Genomic DNA, 19,701 nt, shown 5'->3' with positions numbered 1-19,701 from the left:
GGGGGGGGGGGGGGGGGGGGGGGGGGGGGGGGGGGGGGGGGGGGGGGGGGGGGGGGGGGGGGGGGGGGGGGGGGGGGGGGGGGGGGGGGGGGGGGGGGGGGGGGGGGGGGGGGGGGGGGGGGGGGGGGGGGGGGGGGGGGGGGGGGGGGTGGGGGGGCGACTTGTTTTGAAGTTCTACTAGCCGGTTATTGTGTCTTGTAATATTGCTAATCTAACATTTTATTTTATTTTTTTAAGTTTTAGAGTTGCATCTACTTAGTGTAAAGCCTCATTAGCTGCCTCAACTCTTCCTTTAATGCCTAATGGTCTTTGTGCTTTTGCACTTCCACCTCTTTGAATCCTCTTTTGTTATCCTGTCTAATCTATTCACAACATTTCTGTAATGATTTCTTCATAAAAGATCAAGCAAAATTATATGACTCAAACTTAGGAGCAAAGTTTGGGATTATAATTTTTTATGTAGAGTAACATATGCCAATTTGAACACTTTTGTTTATGTATATATAAAACCTAATGCTGGAGATTCCAACGCAAAAATGAGGGATGTTGTTATATATCAATTTAAACTAGGTACGTAACAAGCCCAACCTCACCATCCAATCTCTTTTGATAAACAATTTTCAGTAAAGAAACTTCAAAAGAAGTAGGCAAAGAGCTTTGAGCAACTTTATGACGATGGAAATGCGAAGTGGACTGTACATGCTTTAAAAGACAAATCTTTATCGTTAAACACCAAAAAAATGTTGTCTTATCAATATCCTTAATTTATGCAATTTCTTTATTATTGGCCTCCTCAATAGGTCTGATCTCGTTAAATAACCCTTCTCACTATCTTCTATGGTCATATGTACGTATTAATTTCAACTTAGTTGTATTGTTATTCTACTTACAAACAACATCATTAGCCTTACATTTTTAGTGTACGACGAAAGTTCAAAGGGTGTGCAATTTATTATATTGAGATTGTCAAGTTTTCTTGATTGAGAAGAAAGAAACAAATTATTCTTCTCTATATGAAATATATAAGCAATACTATGATGACAACAACAACAATAACTAAGACTTACTCTCAAATTTTTAGGGTCAGACAACAACAACAACATTAGCTAAGCCTTACTCTCAAAATTTTAGGGTCAGTTAATAAACTAGTTAGGGCTAAAAACATATATTCTCTTCCTTAATACTATTTATTTGAAGTCGTAATCTTCATTACTTATTTAAGTGACATGTTCTGTTTTTACTACTTTTATTAATGTTATTTTTGTTTCCTATATCTTTTTTTATCTCCTCAATTGAATAATTCATCTCTTTCTTACAGTATTAATCTTTTTCTTTTGAAATGATCAACTTCAAGTGACTTTCTCTATCTTTTCACAATAGGGGCCACCACTCTTTAAAAATTTCCTCATTTCAATCCTATCAGTTTCTCTTGTATTTTCACTTATCCTTATCTAACATCTCATTTCAATTATACTCATTTTTTGAATATATTGTTTTTTAGCAGCCTAATTTTAGAACTATAGAGTATAGTTAGTCTTATAGGTGAAGTAAATTATTATAATAAATTTGCAATATTAAAATTTGGAAATGTGTCCAATAGTCGTAAATGCAAAATAGAGACCTTCCAAATTATGTTTTAGAATCTGATTGTCCAAAAGAGACATTATTTTAGATGTTTGCATATTTCTTTGTCCATGTGGCATACATATTATGGGGCTGTTTAGTAGTGTAACTAGAACAGTAGTTTTCAGTTATTAAACAACATTACTCGTATTTCCACACTTTTTCGCTCACACGTATTCCAAAAAATACAAACAACGTTACTAGAACAATATTACAAACACCCCCTACCTGTCTCCTAAATCAAAAACACTGATCTCCCTCCCAATGAGCCTCCTAGAGTAGAAACATTAATCTCCCTCAAAATAAGCGTCTAGTGCTACCCTTAGTAATGCCATTTCTAATATGTACTGCATCATTACATAGAAAATTGTTAACAATTGACACTTTTTTTTTTTTTGATAAGTAATAAGTTATATTGGTAAAAAAAAAAAAAAAAAAAAATGGAACACCCTAATACACAGGGAGTGAACAAGGGAAAAGAATTCAAATACAAAAATTGCAAGAGTTAAGGAAATCAATAAAAGAAGGGAATGATTGTTTTTGCAAAGCAAACGACCAATCCCTTAAAGTTCTAAAGAGTAGCTTAAGGTCCGGAATAGATCTCTCAATATCTTCAAAACATCTACTATTTCTCTCCCTCCAAAGACACCACATTAAGCAATGAGGAATGATGGACCAAATGTAACCATTTCGATGACGACCAAAGTTGCCTTGCCAACACCCTAATAGCCCCAAAACAGTGTGCAGCATAACCCAAGTTACTCCAAATAGACCCAAAACCATAGACCATAGATCCATATTAAAAGACACTGAAGGAATAGATGGTCAAGCTGCCTTGTTAACAATTGACGCCTAAGATCTTATGGAAAAGTTTTGTCTACCAGCGTACATCCACACCGCCCAAGCATTCCCAAACTCCAATGGAAATTTCATCCAGTCCCACTGTTTTTCCTATTTTCATCCTCCTTAATGTGTCCTTTAGCTAGGTCATCCTAATTCTTTGAAAAAATCTATAGTGTCTATCCTCCGCTGGGTTATTTAATTTGCTCCAATCTTTTATATTGTTAACATTAAAAAGTTTATCTAAATAACTTTTACATCTTTCTTTTGAGGTAACTTTTTTTTTTTTTTTTACCAACACTCCTTGATCTTCATCTTTAATGCATCAAATATCATTCAAGTCATGTTTTCATTTCTTATTGTCTTAGTAAGTTTATAAATATTCTTCTCCCTCCTTTGTCTCCAACTTGCTATAAAATTTTACATTTAGCCTCTTGAACAACCCTTTTTGCTTCCCTCTTCACCACTTTTAATTTTCATGAGCATCATTGACTCAACATCTAGGTAGGTTTCTATATTTGTCTCTCTTTTATGGCTTGAGCCTCCTTATTCCCCCGCCAAGTCTCCTTGTTCGGTCGCCCATATCCTATAGATTTTCCAAGTCAGTCTTTAGCCACTTTATTAATAACATTAGTCATTTCATTCTACATCTTATCAACATTTTCATCTAAATTCCACATGCTATCTATGATAATTTTATTTTTAAACAAATCTTGTTTCTTCCCCTTCAAACCCTACCACCTATTACTTGTATTCTTATTTTTTGGGTCTAATTCCCCTTCTTTTCTAGTTTCTCATACAAATATCTAGTAGCACCGCCTTACACTGGGTTGTTACACTCTCTCCCGGCATAACCTTACAATTTTTACAACATGCCATCAATTCTTAAAATATGACACTGATATTTGATAATAATTTGGTTACTGGTGCGGTCATCAACACACATCCATCAAGTGCCATCCTCCTTTGGCATGAGTAAGGTTGATACTACATAAGGAATCATGTTTTCTCTAAAATGTTCCTTCTTCAAAATCTCCATGACTTGCATATTCAATTCTTCATGCTCCTTCATATTCATTAAATAGTGCACTTTGTTAGCTAGGTTATCAGTACACTAATAAGCTTCCTTTTTTCTTTAGCCACCTCTATGTACACCACCTAGTATTTTTACCTTATATTACAATTGGACAAAGTTAGAAAATCACTACTCTCGTCTTTGGAAGATATAGGAGCTTTTTTATTTATTTATTTATTTATTTATTTATTTATTTTTTATTTTTTTAACTTTCTAATTTTAAAGGTATATGTATTTCTATGGCCGTCATATGGATATCATATTGCCAAAGCCACACCCAAAAAGGGAATGACTAACATCCATGGGGATGGTTAATTTCACACCAAACTTAATCTTTATAATTCTTTCCCATTTCAACATAAACAGGATATCTTCTAGTTACCTTTACCTCTTTACCTTTCTTCAACCATGCTTTTCATTAAGGCTTTAAGATAGGGTTCCATACTCAACTTAAATCATGTCCACCATTTCTTGTGCAACGATGTTCTCACAAATTTTTCCATTAATGATAATGGAACACACCTTTCCATGGGAGTTGCATGTGCATTTGAAGATGCTATGACTAAGTCAATCCTTGTTTGAGTCATTTTAGGAATTACAAATGTTCGATGGATCACCTAATATTCACCTTATTCAATTCAATCTCCTCACATTGCATCACCCCCATTATCTTCGTCCAAAAGTCACATACACGTATACCATTTTCTTTGGACATTGGTTTGCAAGATAACCAATTTGCCCACACCTAAAAACAAGAAGATTGTCAACCATCTCGACTCGTTTGTTCACCAGCACAACCTTTAGAGCTATCTTAGGTTGATATTTGGAATAAATTTTAGGTTTTGAGCTACCTTCTCCACTCTTAGAGCTTTCACCTTTGAACATCACCAATTGTCGACCGACACAACCTTTTTGTCGATCACTTTGAGCAAGCTTAGCATCAGCCTTGCTAAGCATTGTACAATCCCCAAATTTGACGCATCTCAAATTCATCTCAAATTGGCATATCCAATCAGTCAATGTATCTTGATGCAACACTCATCCAATCCAAATCACATAATCTGGGGTATCACAATTTCTCCCATCCAAATTCTTAATGTCCTTATTAGAGTCTTGTTGCAATGTACGTAGTATCGTTAAGCTACATGGCATTACTAGGTTGGCTTTGATATCATTTGTTACAACTCAAAGAGACCTCTAGTCACATATGTTCTATACTAAAAAAAAAAAAAAAAATCTAGTCAAGTTATAATTAATGTTTCTTGTAATTGATTATATAACTAAGATAGAGTTAAACCACTGCGCACTCTTGGTGCGATGGTCATTCCATTGGCATAAGTGCTTGTGGGTTGTGGAGAGTACGGGCCAAGATTTAAGTCTGCAAAAGGGAGTTTTACACATATATATACTTAGATTAGGTTAGAATAGAATTTCTATTTTGTGTATAAAAAAGAAGAAGAAGATAGAGCTAATAAACGTCCAATATTAAATTCAATGTGCGTCCGTACAAAACACACTAACCCAATCCAATCTAGATAATCAGGGGTATTTGTATCACACTAATTCTATTACATTACTCCTTGCGCAACTAATACTACCCTTTTTTTCAATTATAATATTTTTGAAATTATTTTGACACACTATCTTCTTTATATTTTTAGTAATTCTTGTAGAGAATTTTTATTCAGCGTATTATACTTGCCTTTGTTAAAACACTCAAATAGATAGTAGTCAATGTCTTCATTACATAATATTAAAATGCTACAATATGTTATTTATTATCATTCATATCGATTCTGTAACCATATCAAACAAAATGGAGATTGTACAAGCTAACACTTTCTGCATACTTTTTTCATTGCTGTAATAGTGCAAAGCTCTTCCTCATGGATTTAGATTTTATTCTTCTATGGGATTTTTCCTGCAAGCTGTAATTTTTAATTGTTGTAACACTTAAATGCAATAGCTAGAACCAAATCAAAAAAGTTTAAGTAATTTTATTTCATGCTTGTAAATAAGTAAGAAATTAGTGTACCCCTTGTGTCAATCAATATAAATAGTTTGTGGGTTCATATAAATGTTCACTTTTTATGGTTTGCAATTAGAAGTTTGCGTATAGTTTGTGTCAATATCATTTGTGGTTCACATTTTAATTGAGAACGCGGTTAGCCTGGATGCAAGAGCAGATATGCAAACATGAGATAAATAATTCTTCAGTCACCAGCTCAAATTTCCTTTTCTTAGATTTGAGTCAGAAATAGTATTATATTATAGTAGTTTAAAAGTTCATCCTCATATTCATTTTATTAAAATTAGAGAGAGAGAAAAAATAATTGAATGGGCTATCCTTTTATTGTATGAAGTATGCAGCAGGTAATTGAAAGACATAATCTACACGCAGAGAATCTTGGAAAAATGGACCAACCGTCTCTTGAGTTGCAGGTATGATGTTTTGAACTTTTTTGGTTGGTTAATAAGTAATGCAGGTAAAAGGTCATAAGAAACAGAACAGTATTTCAATATAATCTTTTTTGAATCTACAAGAAGTTCCTTTAATTCCCAAGGATAAATTTGAAGTCCGCTAGAAAAATTTTTTTTTTGAAAAAAAGCATAGAAATTTTATTGATGAAATTTTGAATTACCTTGATGGTTGCATATAAATAGGCAAGCAGACCCTAAAATACCCTTATTGGTTTCAAGCAAAAAACTAGGCTAGAAATATAAAAAATTTCCAAAAAAAGTCAAAATTATAAATAAAATCTTACAAACTCTAGGAAACGTCCCAAAATAGAGATCTTATTCTGAATTTTAAATTACAAGTTATATAAAAAAGAAATAATAATTATCATAAACAACAAAAATTAATGACTAACGAATGCCTAAATGAAAGAATTTGACCAAAAAGTGGCATAGGCCATAGCCATATCTTAAAACTACCATACAACAAGAAGAAATCTTTAGTCCCAAATTTTTTGCGGTCAATTATGGATCCTTAACAATATATAGGGTTTGCCACATGTTTTTCCCTCATTCTATTCCATCTGAATATGTAGTGTCTATTACTTACTTACATTACTAGTCCTTTTTAACTAATTGTACCAATGTTATTCTTGGTTTTCATCTAGCGTTTTTCCATTACCTTAACTTAAATTAACTTCCTCTTTTATGCTGGTGAATTAATCGCTCTCATTTGAACGTGACCAAATCTCAAGTAACCCTCCCTTGTCTTTTCATCAATAGGGCCACTCCTAACTTAAAGCGGATTATCCCATTTTGAAACTTATCTTTACGTGTATTTCCATTTATCCATTTTTGTATTCCAATTGTTTCAATTTAATAATGATGCAGTAAAATTTTATCATTGTCATAAGCAAAAATTATCTAGATTATTTCTTAATCCATTCTCATTAAAATTTCATAAAAATTTTGAAACTTACATTTTATTGAAATTTTACCACCATAAGAAAAGATAGGAACATTTTTTTGAAACACGTAGACTACTTGTGGCACTTCCAAGATGATGACCCTAACATTTAGGGCAGCATTAAATTTTCTTATTGAAAGCTGGATCGGAATTGTGTACATATTTTAGAACAATTGATATATTAAAACTCACATCACATGACAAAAAAGTGTTCATGAACGGAAATTCTTTATGTTAGCTTGAGAACAGTACCTCCTACACCATGTTGAGCATGGAAATTGAGGAGAAAACACGTGAACTGAGGTATGCAACTACCTTGTTATCAACTTGTTACTGTAAAGACATGCACATACCACACTAAATTAACGTTGAGAAATGTGTACACCTAACAGGAAGATTAAGGGAGAAGAGCTCAATGGAATGGATATAGAAGAATTACAGAAACTAGAGAAAGTGCTTGAAGTAGGCCTGAGCCGTGTTCTAGAAACAAAGGCTTGTCTCTGTGTTATCTCTGTTTGCTGTAATTCTTGTGGAGTGTTGAAATTTATGTATATTCTCTTAATATCAGAAACCTTTTTGTCTTTCAGGGTGAAAGATTTCTGGAAGAGATCACTGTCCTTAAGCGAAAGGTAATGTTCCAAACTTTAAATTTGTGCAAGACATTTCATATAATTATTATAATTTTGGGAATGAGTTTCCGGAATATATCAGTGCCCTTAAGCAAAAGGTCATATAGTTTCAACGAAAAATATCTTTGCTTTAGTGAAGATCCGCTCCATAATCAATGTTATCATGGTAAAATATTAAAATAGTAGGTGGAAAGAAAGAGACAGAGAAGGTAAGAGAGAAAGAACACAAGGATTTTATTATTATTATTATTGGCAGAGGAACACAAGAAATTAAAGTGGTTTGATCTTAGAGGCCTACATTAGCATAGAAAGTCTTACCTACATCTTTACCATTGAATTATGTGTATTACAATGTATTTATTGAAGGGAATTAGTAGTAGACTAACTCTGTGTTAACCCTAGGAATACATTAATATAGTTAGGACTGTGTTAGGACTACAATAATATAATATGAGCTTCTGCACTAAATCCATATTGTTAGTAAATGTGAGTAAATAGTTTTAAATTATGAGTTAGTTGTAGAACAAACTATTTTATCATCCAAAATGAGTAGTGTTGATGCAAGTTGGTACATTTCATAAAAAATATAGCTGAGAAGTCTTGGATTTGTAAAACTTTTTCAGCCTTTTGCCAAGGTCTTTGTATGTGCACTGCGTAGAGAAAGGAATTCTCATGGCAAGCAACCACCACTGAACGTTTAGTTGAAACTACTGTCCTCATAATTTCGGAACTGAATGTTAAATTGTTTATCCTATATAACCTGACTTAAAACAATTTTGATTGCCCCATAAAAGGGTATCAATTTCTTATGATGGACCTTTATAAGAAGTTTGGTACATATAGCATACTATATTGTATTTTGTGTTTAAGGCTAAGATGTCTTAATAATTTTCTGTGCATCTTATCCTTTTAATGCAGGGAGCCCAACTGATGGCAGAAAACCAACGATTAAAACAGGTAATAGGTCTCTCTCTTTCTTTTTTCGTTATTTTGTTTTGTATTTTTTGCCCTTTCTATTTCAGTCATAAAAAATGTCTCTTCCACAGATGGAGAATATGTTTAGCACTCAAACACATGTACTTGAACAAGGTCAGTCATCTGAGTCAATCAGCAATATTTGCAACTCATCTGATCCTCCTCAAGACAATGACAGTTCAGACACTTCTCTCAAGTTGGGGTACGTTTGTAAACTTCCATTGATTTCAATTGTTTTCTCTTCTTCTCTTTCTTTTTTTTAGGGGCCTTATATTTACTAAAGCATGTAGTTGTGGTTCGATAGAGGAACTTGACCAAACTGAGAAATCTGTCCTGAGGTTTAATTATTTCTCTGGATTTAGCATTACAATAAGTACTAACGTACTATATGTTGGAAATAAAACAAAAATATTGATGGGCCTTTCCTCTCTTACTCTCACAAACACTCACACACTATAGAAGAGACTCACACTCACAATTGAATAAAGAGAGAGAGAGTGGAGAGGGAAGAGTTAGAACACTTTAATATTTTGTATTTCTCTTCAACTCTTGCATAGAACTTGACGGATGAATAGGTTTATATAGTACACCATCCAACCTCTAACTCCCGCTACATTTATTTTTTTGACTCTTACATTCATAAATCCCACACATAACTTCAATAAACCTCCCACTGCATTTCACTTATGAAACTTCCACTTATTTATGAAAGGTTAATTAAAAAGAAGTTTAACTTCTAACATTGCCCCTTAAACTTGTTTTCTTGATTACTCCAAGTAATGCTCGTAGCTTGTTGAATGTGTCATACTTGAGTGGTTTAGTGAGTATATCTGTAACCTGATCATGTGACTTCACAAACTCAAGATGAACTTCCTTTCTTGCAATACATTCTCGAATAAAATGATACCTTGTGTCAATGTGTTTGCTTCGGTCATGAAAGACTAGATTCTTTGCAAGAGCTAGTGTTGGCTTATTGCCCACATATCTTCGTAGCTTCATCTTGCAACATCTGCAACTCTAACAAATTTCTAAGCCAAATTGCATGACAAACACTAGAGGTAGCAACAACGTACTCAACTTCACAAGTGGATAGCATCATGATTGGCTGCTTCTTGGACGTCCACGTAAATGCAGTATCAAAAATATAGAACACAAAACCAGTAGTACTCTTTCTATAATTAGTGTGTCCGGCCCAATCACTATCACTATAGCCAATAAGTTTAAAATCTTTAGAGGGTGAATACAATAGTCCATAATCCAGTTTACCTTTTAAATAGCGAAGAATTCTCTTGGCAGTCTTCAAATGAGTCATCGTCGGTGCTTCCATGTAACGATTAACTAGTACAACGCCAAAAAAAATGTTTGGTCTTGTGCATGTTAGATACTTGAGACGTCCAACCAAACTCTTGAAGAATGTTGGATTAACCTTCTCTTCATCGTCATGCTTTGATAACTTCACTCCACAGGTGCTAACTAGATTGGAATTTAACATCTCAACCTTCTTGAGAATATCCTCTGCATAACCTTCTTGGGAAATAAAAATCCCATCCTCCATCTGCTTCACTTCAATGCCTAGATAATAGGCCATAAGTCCAATATCTGTCATGTCAAACTCCATAGTCATTGCTTTCTTGAAGTCTTCAAACATACTTGGATTGTTGCCTGTAAAAATCAAATCATCGACATACAAATAAACAATTAAGATGTCTCCATTTTTATGCACCTTAAAATAAAGCGCCTGTTCACATGGGCATTTAGAAAACCCATTAACTTGGAAATATTTTTCAATTCTACTATTCCAAGCTCTTGGTGCCTGTTTCTAGTCATATAGAGCTTTCTTCAACTTCAAAACTTTATCTTCCTGCCCCTCTACAACATAGCCAATAGGCTGCTCAACATAAAGTTCTTCCTCTAGGTAGTCCTTCAAAAATGCGGATTTTACATCCATTTGGAAAATTCTCCATTGATTCTGAGCTACTAAAGAAATTAGCAATCGTATAGTTTCCAAACGAGCAACTGGGGCAAATACCTCATCATAATCAATACCTTGTCGTTGACTACAACCTTTCACCACCAATCTTGCTTTGTATCTCTCTACCTCTACTTTTGCATTCTTCTTCAACTTGTACACCCATTTTACACCAGTTGTCTTCTTTCTAGTTGGAAGAGTTGCAAGCTCCCATGTATCATTCTTCTTTATTGCCTTGATCTCTTCGTTCGTAGCATCTCTCCATTTTTTGTCTCACACCGCTTCTTCAAATCCTGTAGGTTCACAATTAGCAAATAGATAAAAAAAAGTTACACCATCTGTAATCTTTGTTGAATCATAAAGATCTTGGAGACTTCTCATTTTTCTTGGTCTTTCACTAGAACTTCCTTCTAGTAATGACGATGATGATGGACTTTCATGAATGGGAGATGATGCTGCTGGTGATGGAGGTGGAGTGATAGGCTCTTCGTGAACTTCATTCCCTTGATTTTCCTCTTCAAATAGAGGAAAGAAATCATACTTCTCTTCTTCTTGGGTGCTCCGATCTCATGTGCCTTATTCATTGAATTCCACATCTCAACTAACAATGACTTTTCCAGTGCTCGGATTATAGAGCTCATAGCCCTTAGAGCTTGGATCATAGCCAATGTACACATACTTCTTCATTTTATCATCTAGCTTGGATCTTTCTTAATCTGGTACATGTGCATATGAAATGCTCCCAAACACATGAAGATGGGAAACTGTAGGCTTCTTCCTACTCCAAGCTTGTTGGGGTCTTTTCTTGTACACTTCTTGTGGGGCAACGATTGGACAAATAGATTGTACAATCTATAGCTTCAGCCCAAAATTCTTTAGGCATTTTCTTGCTCTTCTACATGCTTTTGGCCATATTAGGAATTGAACGATTCTTTCTTTTTGCTACACCATTATGTTGTGGTGACCTTGGAACTGTTAGAGGGTGGCGAATCCCATTTGCTTCACAAAATTCTTTGAATTCATTTGATGTGAATTCGCCTCTATCAGATCTTAAGGCCTTAATTTCATGGCCACTACTTTTCTACAAATGCCTTAAATTTCTTAAATGCACCAAATGCTTTAGATTTCTGCTTCAAAAAATAAACCCACATTTTTCTACTAAAATCATCAATAAAGAGAAGAAAGTAGTTACTTTTACCAAGATGATGGCTTGATAGGTCCGCACATATCAGTATGAACAAGTTGCAATGACTTGGTTGCTCTTGTACTAGCATCTTTTGGAAAGCTCTTCCTTGATTGCTTGCCAAGGAGACATCCTTCACAAAGCTGGTTAGGATGCTTAATGGAAGGCAATCCTCTCACCATCATTGTCTTTTCCAACAACTGTAGTCCTCCAAAGTTCAAGTGCCCAAATCTTAGATGCCAAAGCCAAGAAGAATCTTTAAAACAAGCCTTCAGACATCTAATAACATCATGTTGAATATTTAACAAGGACATTCTATTTCTTGTCATAGGCACATTAGCCATCACATTATTTTTATGATCCCTTATTAAGCAACTACAATCTTTCAACTGGATATCATAGTTTTTCTCAAGAAGTTGTCCCATAATCAAAATATTAGTTTTCATGCTTGGCACATAATATACATAAAAAACAAATTGATGATCCTCATTCTTTAAACGGATAAGAATTTTACCTATCCTCTTCATTGAAACTTTGGATGAGTCACCAAAGGTAACATTCTCGACCACCAATTCATCAATCTCCATAAACATCATTTTATTCCCACACATATGGTTGTTAGCACCAGAGTCAAGATACCACGCACCATTTTCTTCTTTGTATGCCAACAACAAAGTCGGCTCCACTTCTTCATTCTTATCTTCAATATAGTTAGCTTTCTCCTCAACAGTGTCAGCGGCATTTTTACATTCAGAAGTATAATGTCCATATTTTTTACAATTATAACATTTAATGTTAGACTTATCATACCTTCTTCTGTATGGTCTTGAGAAACTTCATTTTCCATGATCTCTTGTGGATTGTGAACTTTGACCCCTCTCTTCATAATTGGGAGAGTTTTGACCATTCCTTCCTCCAGATCCTCTCTCTCTACCACGTTCAGTCCTCGGCCTCATTGGCTACTTTCACGCGACCCTTTCTCATTCTAGGTGAGCTTTGCTTGTAGGACTTGCTCCAAAGGTTCTTGCTTCTTCTTATTGAGCCTTTCTTCATGGGCTCGTAATGATCCCATGAGTTGGTTAATGGTCATTGACTCCAAGTCTTTTGATTCCTTAATCACCACAACGATATAGTCAAACTTAGAAGTTAATGAACGTAGGAATTTTTCTACCACGCGGACATCATCTAAGTTCTCACCATATCTCTTCAATTGATTTATAATTGCCAACACCCTTGAAAAATAATCTGAGATAGATTTAGGACCCGTTTATTCCTATTGTTAAAACAACAGTTTTTAGTGTTTAAACAACATTATACGTATTTTCACACTTTTTCACCCACATGTTTTTCCAAAAAAAACAAAAAATGTTACTAGAAATCTCTTACCAAACGGACACTTAGATTCTTTCATGTGCAAACCTTCAGGCTCACCTCTCAATGTTTGAAGTGAACTTTCTTCACTTTATCAACTCCTGTTAGAGAGTTTTTAAGAATCTCCTATGCTTGCTTAGATGAAGTTGCATTTGCAACTTTCTCGAACATGATTTCATCCAAACATTGATAAATCAACGTAAGAGCTTGTTGATCTTTCTTCTAAGCCTTTTGCAAGGCTTCCTTTTAGTTTAGAGTCAAAGATTCTTCATCTTGTGACTCCACATAACCTTTCTCCACAATCTCCCACGCATCTTGGGATCCAAGCAACGCCTTCATTCGGATACTCCAATTTTCAAAGTTTTGTTTGGTAAGTCGAGGAAATTGGAACGACACCATCCCATTGGCAATGACCATTCTTACCACGAACCAATTGGCTCTGATACCACTTTGTTGGAAATAAAACAAAAATATTGATGGGCCTTTCCTTTCTTACTCTCACAAACACTCACACACTACTTAGTGTATAGAAGAGACTCACGCTCACAAATTAAATAAAGGGGAGAGAGAGTGGAGAGGGAAGAGTTAGAACACTTCAATGTTTTGTATTTCTCTCAACTCTTGCATAGAACTTGACAGACGAATAGGTTTATATAGTACACCATCCAACCTCTAACTCCCACTACACTTATTTTTCTAACTCTTACATTTATAAATCCCATACATAACTTCAATAAACCTTCCACTACATTTAACTTATGAAACTCCCACTTATTTATGAAAGGTTAATTAAAAAAAAGTTAAACTTCTAACAATATATTCTTAAATCCATTTTAAAGTAAATCTGGGCTTATCTGGTACTGAAAGATAAATTTGGTGGTGAAATTAATGGTTGCAACCAGAAGGTGATGTCACTTTCAACTCATCATTGAACAATTTGTCGATTTGTTTAGCAACTTAACTATTATCATTGACACCACTGCGTTACCTTGGTGCAATGGTCACTTCACAATTATAAGTGTTTGTGAGGTGTGGAGGGGAAGGGCTGGTGTTCAAGTCTCCAAGAGGGAGCTTCACACACATATACACTTAGATTGGCTAGAGTAGAATTTCTATCTTGTAAAAAAAATAAAAAATAAAAAAATCTCATCATTGACTGCATGCCAAGAAATGCATGCTGCTACTATAGAGAAACCATTTGCCTTAGTGCATGTTTCTATGTCTTGCAGGCTACCTTTCCCTAAATGAATTTGAAGTTTAGTGAAGATGAAGAAGCATACACGGATTCCCTTTTCTCAAATACAAAAGAAAAAAAAAAGCCATGTTGAAGTAAATATAAATCCTAGCTCAGAGTTGTAATAAAGTTTCTGTAAGACCAATTTATTTCCATCAGTTGATTCAAAGAGAGTATGTATGTGGTAAATTTTGGATGCTAAATCATGTTTATGGATAAATCAAATTTGTTTCAATGGAAAATAAAGTAGAAGGTGATGGGAAAGGTTGCTTTGCATAAGATGAACTGGAACTCAGATGCTTGAAGAGCAGCAAAAGTATTAGTAATTCCAGTAATTTCTTCCAATATCGATGACATGGTAATCCTTAAACAACATATATATTTATACTTTAACAATTGTGCTTATGTTTGTAGGGTTTGCTCCGTTCCTTAAGTTGCATTGTTCGAGTTCTTGATGACAATTCAGGGCATGAAATTGAATCAAAATTCTGCAATAGGTTTGTTTATCTATCTGTGATTGCCTTTGAAGTATTACATGTCCGCCTTCACATTTCTTTATCAAGAATGGGGCTTTTGAGTACGCTTGGTTTAAGGTCTAAATTTGTTAATGTATACTTTCAAGTAAATCTTGCTCCATCAAATAAGACTTGTGTGCTTCCTATAATTTTGGAATACAGATTCTTGCTACAAATTGGGAAAAATGATATCATAAATCATAATATAATATGATCCCACTGTGCTTTTATTATTTCTTTTTATTGAATTTTTCTGGGGTAAATTGTTCTTCTATTTCATAGTCTTCCTTGACCTATAAAATGCATGTATTATCTTAACCATCACCGCCAAAGAAAATTCAAGACTTGTACTTCACAAATTTCAGCCATTTTCACTAGTAGTTGTCTTGGCTCTCTCTCTCTCTCTCTCTCTCTCTCTTTCTCTCTCTCTCTATATATATATATGTATGTATGTATGTATGTATGATTATGAAAAAAATGAAAGTAAATAAATATAGCTACATTTTAAATTTTATGCTTACATATCAAACCAGCATCATATGTATGTAGTTTGCTATTCACTATCAAGTAAACTCATCAAAATCTTCGTTTAACATGTTAGGGCTAGCTAAGACTTATAAATCAATTTCAATGACTTTTTTAAGTCCCTTTTTTTAGAGTTCTTCGTGAAATAGAGAAAAATGGGGTTATTTTCCCCTCACTTTTGGGACATAAAAAATTGAATTCAAATCACTAAAAATAGAAACAAAATCTTGATCCATGAAGGGTTTTCACTAGTTCTTAGTACTTTGGAATGAGAAAGGTTATTAACACCTCTTGGAAATAATGACATTACATAAAGATTAGGGCACAATTGCAACATCTCTGATTCTTCGAATTCTGCATGTGAGCTATGAAATTCTTTAGACTCTTTGGGGGGTGGGGGGGAGAGAGGTGTCTGTGGCTTTGGAGTTTTATTATTTGACAAATGTTGAGAACATCTTGGATGGATAAGCTATGGCTTTTTTGCTCAATTTATTTCTGAAAATCAGAATAGATATACAGCCTATTAAAACTGAGTTCCAGTACAGTTCATGATAATTGCTTGTGCAGACTCAAGGGTTTGCCCCTGATCAGTCATCCTGGGGTTTCAACCCGGAGAAGCATTAATGGTCCGAAAGGTAGCTAATTTGGTTCCCCCATTTGAGGTGCATATCACATGCATTTCATTTATTTTGAATGTCTACTTCTCAGTAGACAAAATTGAGGCCACGAAGTATTTCTTGTTTTCTACCCTTCCTTTTTTTCCTTCTTTGCTTTTGCAGGGTGGACCCTCAGAAATAAATGTGGCATTAGAATTTGCTGTAAATTCTCTTGAGGTATGTATTTTGTGCCTAAAATTCTAGTACATAGGCTTCTTAATTTGTTTCATAACTTATGTATCCTAGATGCCGTTTGATGTATGTTGTTTTATTTATGCTGGCCAAGGTGACAACAATTCGCTAAGCACTTGGAAATAAAATGTCATCATAAAAATAGGGTGCCAGGGCCAAATAATGTTTATGGAGAAGTACAATCCAAAGTCCTACAAAAACTATAAAGTATAAATTCGAGTAATAGAATGAAATTGTGTTTTGGAAAACAAGTTTCAGAAATGAAAGTATACCTCTCCTTCGAAAATTTATTAGAAATAGTTTAAGAATCTGAATTTAAGCATAAAGTATTTATCAAATCATAACCATACCAATATGTCAATTTCCTAAACGATAAGTTTCTTGAAAAATTAAAGAATTAAATTCAATGACTTGATAATTCTACGTTTAGCATCTAAAATATAAAACAATATGGGCAGCTATTCGGCAACAAATCTTGAGGGGGGTTTGCTTTTTTTTTTTTTAAATGGTGAAAGGATAATTTCTTTTGCAGGTTGTGAACATTTAAGTCATTGGCCACAGGCATTCGTGCCCCTATGAGCATGCAAGATGAGGTACATACCTACAGGAGCATATTAGCCTTTTGCATGTCTTATATTTTTGAGGTAAATAACAATATTAATGCAGATATGTTTATCGCTTGGCTAACACAGTGCATTTTATGCTTCACACGTTGAATGGATTATTGAAGATGCCCAGCATTCTTTTATAAACAGGACTGCCAATCTTCTGAAACTTTTTTTCCTTTAAATTTCTCTTTTCCTTTCCCCATAAATAAAAGTTGAGGGCTTTTATGACTATTATTAAAATTTCCCTTTAGACATGGTTAGAATGCCTGCTAATTTATTAGAAATGAGGCTAAATCAACTTTGCACAAAGGTTATGCACGAGATTCACATATGCAGGGGGTTAGAAATACCAGGCAGTTTCTACTTGAATGAAGGTTGTGGACAGAATGGTGCTGATCTTGGTAAGGGTGGGTCTCCATTTGTGAGAAGTTTTTGTAAACCAAACGGATCATGCAGCTAATGAATGTTGCTCTGGAAATAAGACAATACGTCAGATTTATAAAAAGTTCTTGCATGTCGAGTGTCTAAGTCTCGTACACGATCCTATTACAGGAATCAGTTAACCATTCCTTGTTGAAACTGCTCACATACCCATAAATAGAACAAAATCTGGCTAAAGGAGAACTCTGTGCATGGTGGCTGCTATGACTTTGTTGACTACATTTGAGAAGTGGACACTGGATTACTCTGGAATAATTAATGGCCTTTTTCTCACTTGCACTCCCAAACACTCACGCTACTCAAAGAAAGTAACTCAATCACAAATCACACACAAAGAGAGTGTAGAGAGGGAAGTGTAAGAGAACTCTTTAACACTTGTATTTCTCTTCTTTCACTCTTGCTTTGAAATTTTCTGATGCATCGGTTATATATACTATACCATCTATCCTCTTAATTCCAACTACATTTATTTTCTAAACTTTTATATTTATAAAATCCCAGAAAAAACTTCAAGAAACCCCCCACATGCATTTGTTGCAATTTATTTAACTTATTAAACTCACAGTTATTAATGAAATTTTAATTAAAAACAAGTTTAATTTCTAACGTCCCTCCTTAAGCTTGTTTTCATTATCACTCCAAGTAAGGCTTGTAGCTTGTAGAAGGCGTCATACTTTAGTGGCTTAGTGAAGATATTTGCAACCTGATCATGTGACTTCATGAACTCAAGTTGAACTTCCTTTCTAGCAATACATTCTCAAGTAAAATGATACCTTGTATTGATGTGCTTGCTTTGGTAGTGAAAGGCTAGATTCTTTGCAAGAGCTAGTGTTGATTTATTGTTTACAAATATCTTTGTAGCTTTTTCTTGTAGCTTTTGCAACTCCTTCAACAAACTTCTAAGCCAAATTGCATGACAAGTACACCAGAGGTAGCAGCAACGTACTCAGCTTTACTTCTTAGAAGTTGATGTAAATGCAATATCACCCAAATAGAATACAAAACCACTAGTACTCTTTTTTTATCATCCATGTCTCTAGCTCAATCACTATCATTATAGCCAATAAGGTCAATTCTCTTCTCTATCTTCTCCTTTGGAATGGAATTGCAATGAATCTCTTGTTGTGTGCTTGTTAGAGATTTCTCATTCTTCATTTAATTTGAATGTTCTTCGTCTTTGAAAATTTGTGGTGGAATTTTTTGGAGGCATTAAAGCTTAAATCCAATAAAACTTTGATGGAATAGAGTTCTTGAAGTCTCTAGTGGCTTTGAGTTGACTCCAATAGAACTTTGATAGTTGGAAGGATGATTTGGATGAATGTCCATCAAATTCGAATATCTAGATGTAGAAGTTCTTCAGGGCTTTGGAGCTTGATCTGTGATAGAGTTTCAAAACTTGAAATTCTTGGAGGCTTCAAAACTTGATTTTAGTAGAACTTTAAGGCTTGGAGGGATTAATGTTCTTGGTATTCAAAGATTTTGATGTAGAAGTTCTTCGTGGCATTGGAGCTGGAATTTGATAGACCTTCAATAGTTAAAATCCTTGAAGTTCTTACAAGCTTTAAAGCTTGATTTTAGTAGAGTTTTGAGACTTATGAATGTCATCCTATAAGATTGATTGAAGTCTCTATTTATAGGAATTTTGAGAAGGTTTGATGACATATGATTGACTATGATTGATGACATGTTTCATAATTTAAATGGAGGGAGTTCTCAAAGAGACACACATGGACATTGCCATTTGATTAGCCAAATTGTCTTAATATAAAATAACACATGGTTGCATTTAATTAGACTGTTTATGACACTTTAAACCAAAATATTAACATGTATTGGCACGTGATTGGCTTTCAGGTATTCTTTGAAATTTTTATTCAATGACATTTGGAATATTTCATTGGTTTTGAATAATGATAGTGGGACCTGCTAAGTAGTACGTGACACATTGTAATTGACCTTTTGAACATATTATAGTGTACATTTGACAATCGATTAAAAATTAGTTTTTTGATTAAATTATTTACTGTTTGCCAGTCTTACATTACTTTTTACCATAACTTTATATCAAATAATCTTGTTTTTAGTTTTTTAGAAATTAAACTAGCTCTTAGCTTCTTCTTCTTCTTCTTCTTTTTTTTTTTTTTTTTTGTTTTTGTTTTTTTTTTGTTTCACACTAAGTAAATAAGTTACATAAATAAGCAATTCTCAGACATTCATGATTTTGATGGTACACGTGGGAATTTGCAATTGATTAAAAATTTCCCATTCTACAATGATGTAATATATGCACCACTTTTTATTTGTGTCTCAATGGAATTTTCTTGTTATCTAAATGTTTAGAGTGTGTTGTGCTCTGCATTCAGCTGAATTATGTTTCTGATTGGAAATTGAAACCATAAATATGTAAATGTTGGCTACCCTCGGTGTGTGATGGATTGATG

General features: G+C 34.2%; 1 protein-coding gene across 19 annotated transcripts in view; it reads left to right on the top strand.

The window, feature by feature from the left end:
• Window positions 1–18,398, top strand: part of LOC111985104 (MADS-box protein JOINTLESS) — a 21,466-nt gene extending 3,068 nt beyond the window's left edge. For 6 of the 19 annotated variants that reach the window (XM_024016748.2, XM_065768741.1, XM_024016747.2 and 3 more), the window contains exons 3-11: window positions 5,902–5,980; window positions 7,201–7,265; window positions 7,355–7,454; window positions 7,550–7,591; window positions 8,510–8,548; window positions 8,638–8,768; window positions 14,319–14,639; window positions 14,738–16,196; window positions 16,744–18,398. In XM_024016748.2, the coding sequence (XP_023872516.1) occupies window positions 5,902–5,980; window positions 7,201–7,265; window positions 7,355–7,454; window positions 7,550–7,591; window positions 8,510–8,548; window positions 8,638–8,768; window positions 14,319–14,337 (475 nt within the window). In that variant the 3' untranslated portion in view covers window positions 14,338–14,639; window positions 14,738–16,196; window positions 16,744–18,398. The remainder of the gene's footprint in view (window positions 1–5,901; window positions 5,981–7,200; window positions 7,266–7,354; window positions 7,455–7,549; window positions 7,592–8,509; window positions 8,549–8,637; window positions 8,769–14,318; window positions 14,640–14,737; window positions 16,197–16,743) is intronic. The other 13 variants (XM_065768747.1, XM_065768746.1, XM_065768742.1 and 10 more) reach the window with 13 other exon arrangements.
• Window positions 18,399–19,701: the final 1,303 nt, after the last annotated feature.

This window comes from Quercus suber, unplaced genomic scaffold, assembly GCF_002906115.3.
Source record: "Quercus suber isolate HL8 unplaced genomic scaffold, Cork oak 2.0 scaffold_992, whole genome shotgun sequence".
In the NCBI taxonomy this organism is placed as follows: domain Eukaryota; kingdom Viridiplantae; phylum Streptophyta; class Magnoliopsida; order Fagales; family Fagaceae; genus Quercus; species Quercus suber.
This window is presented reverse-complemented; position numbering and strand designations above follow the sequence as displayed.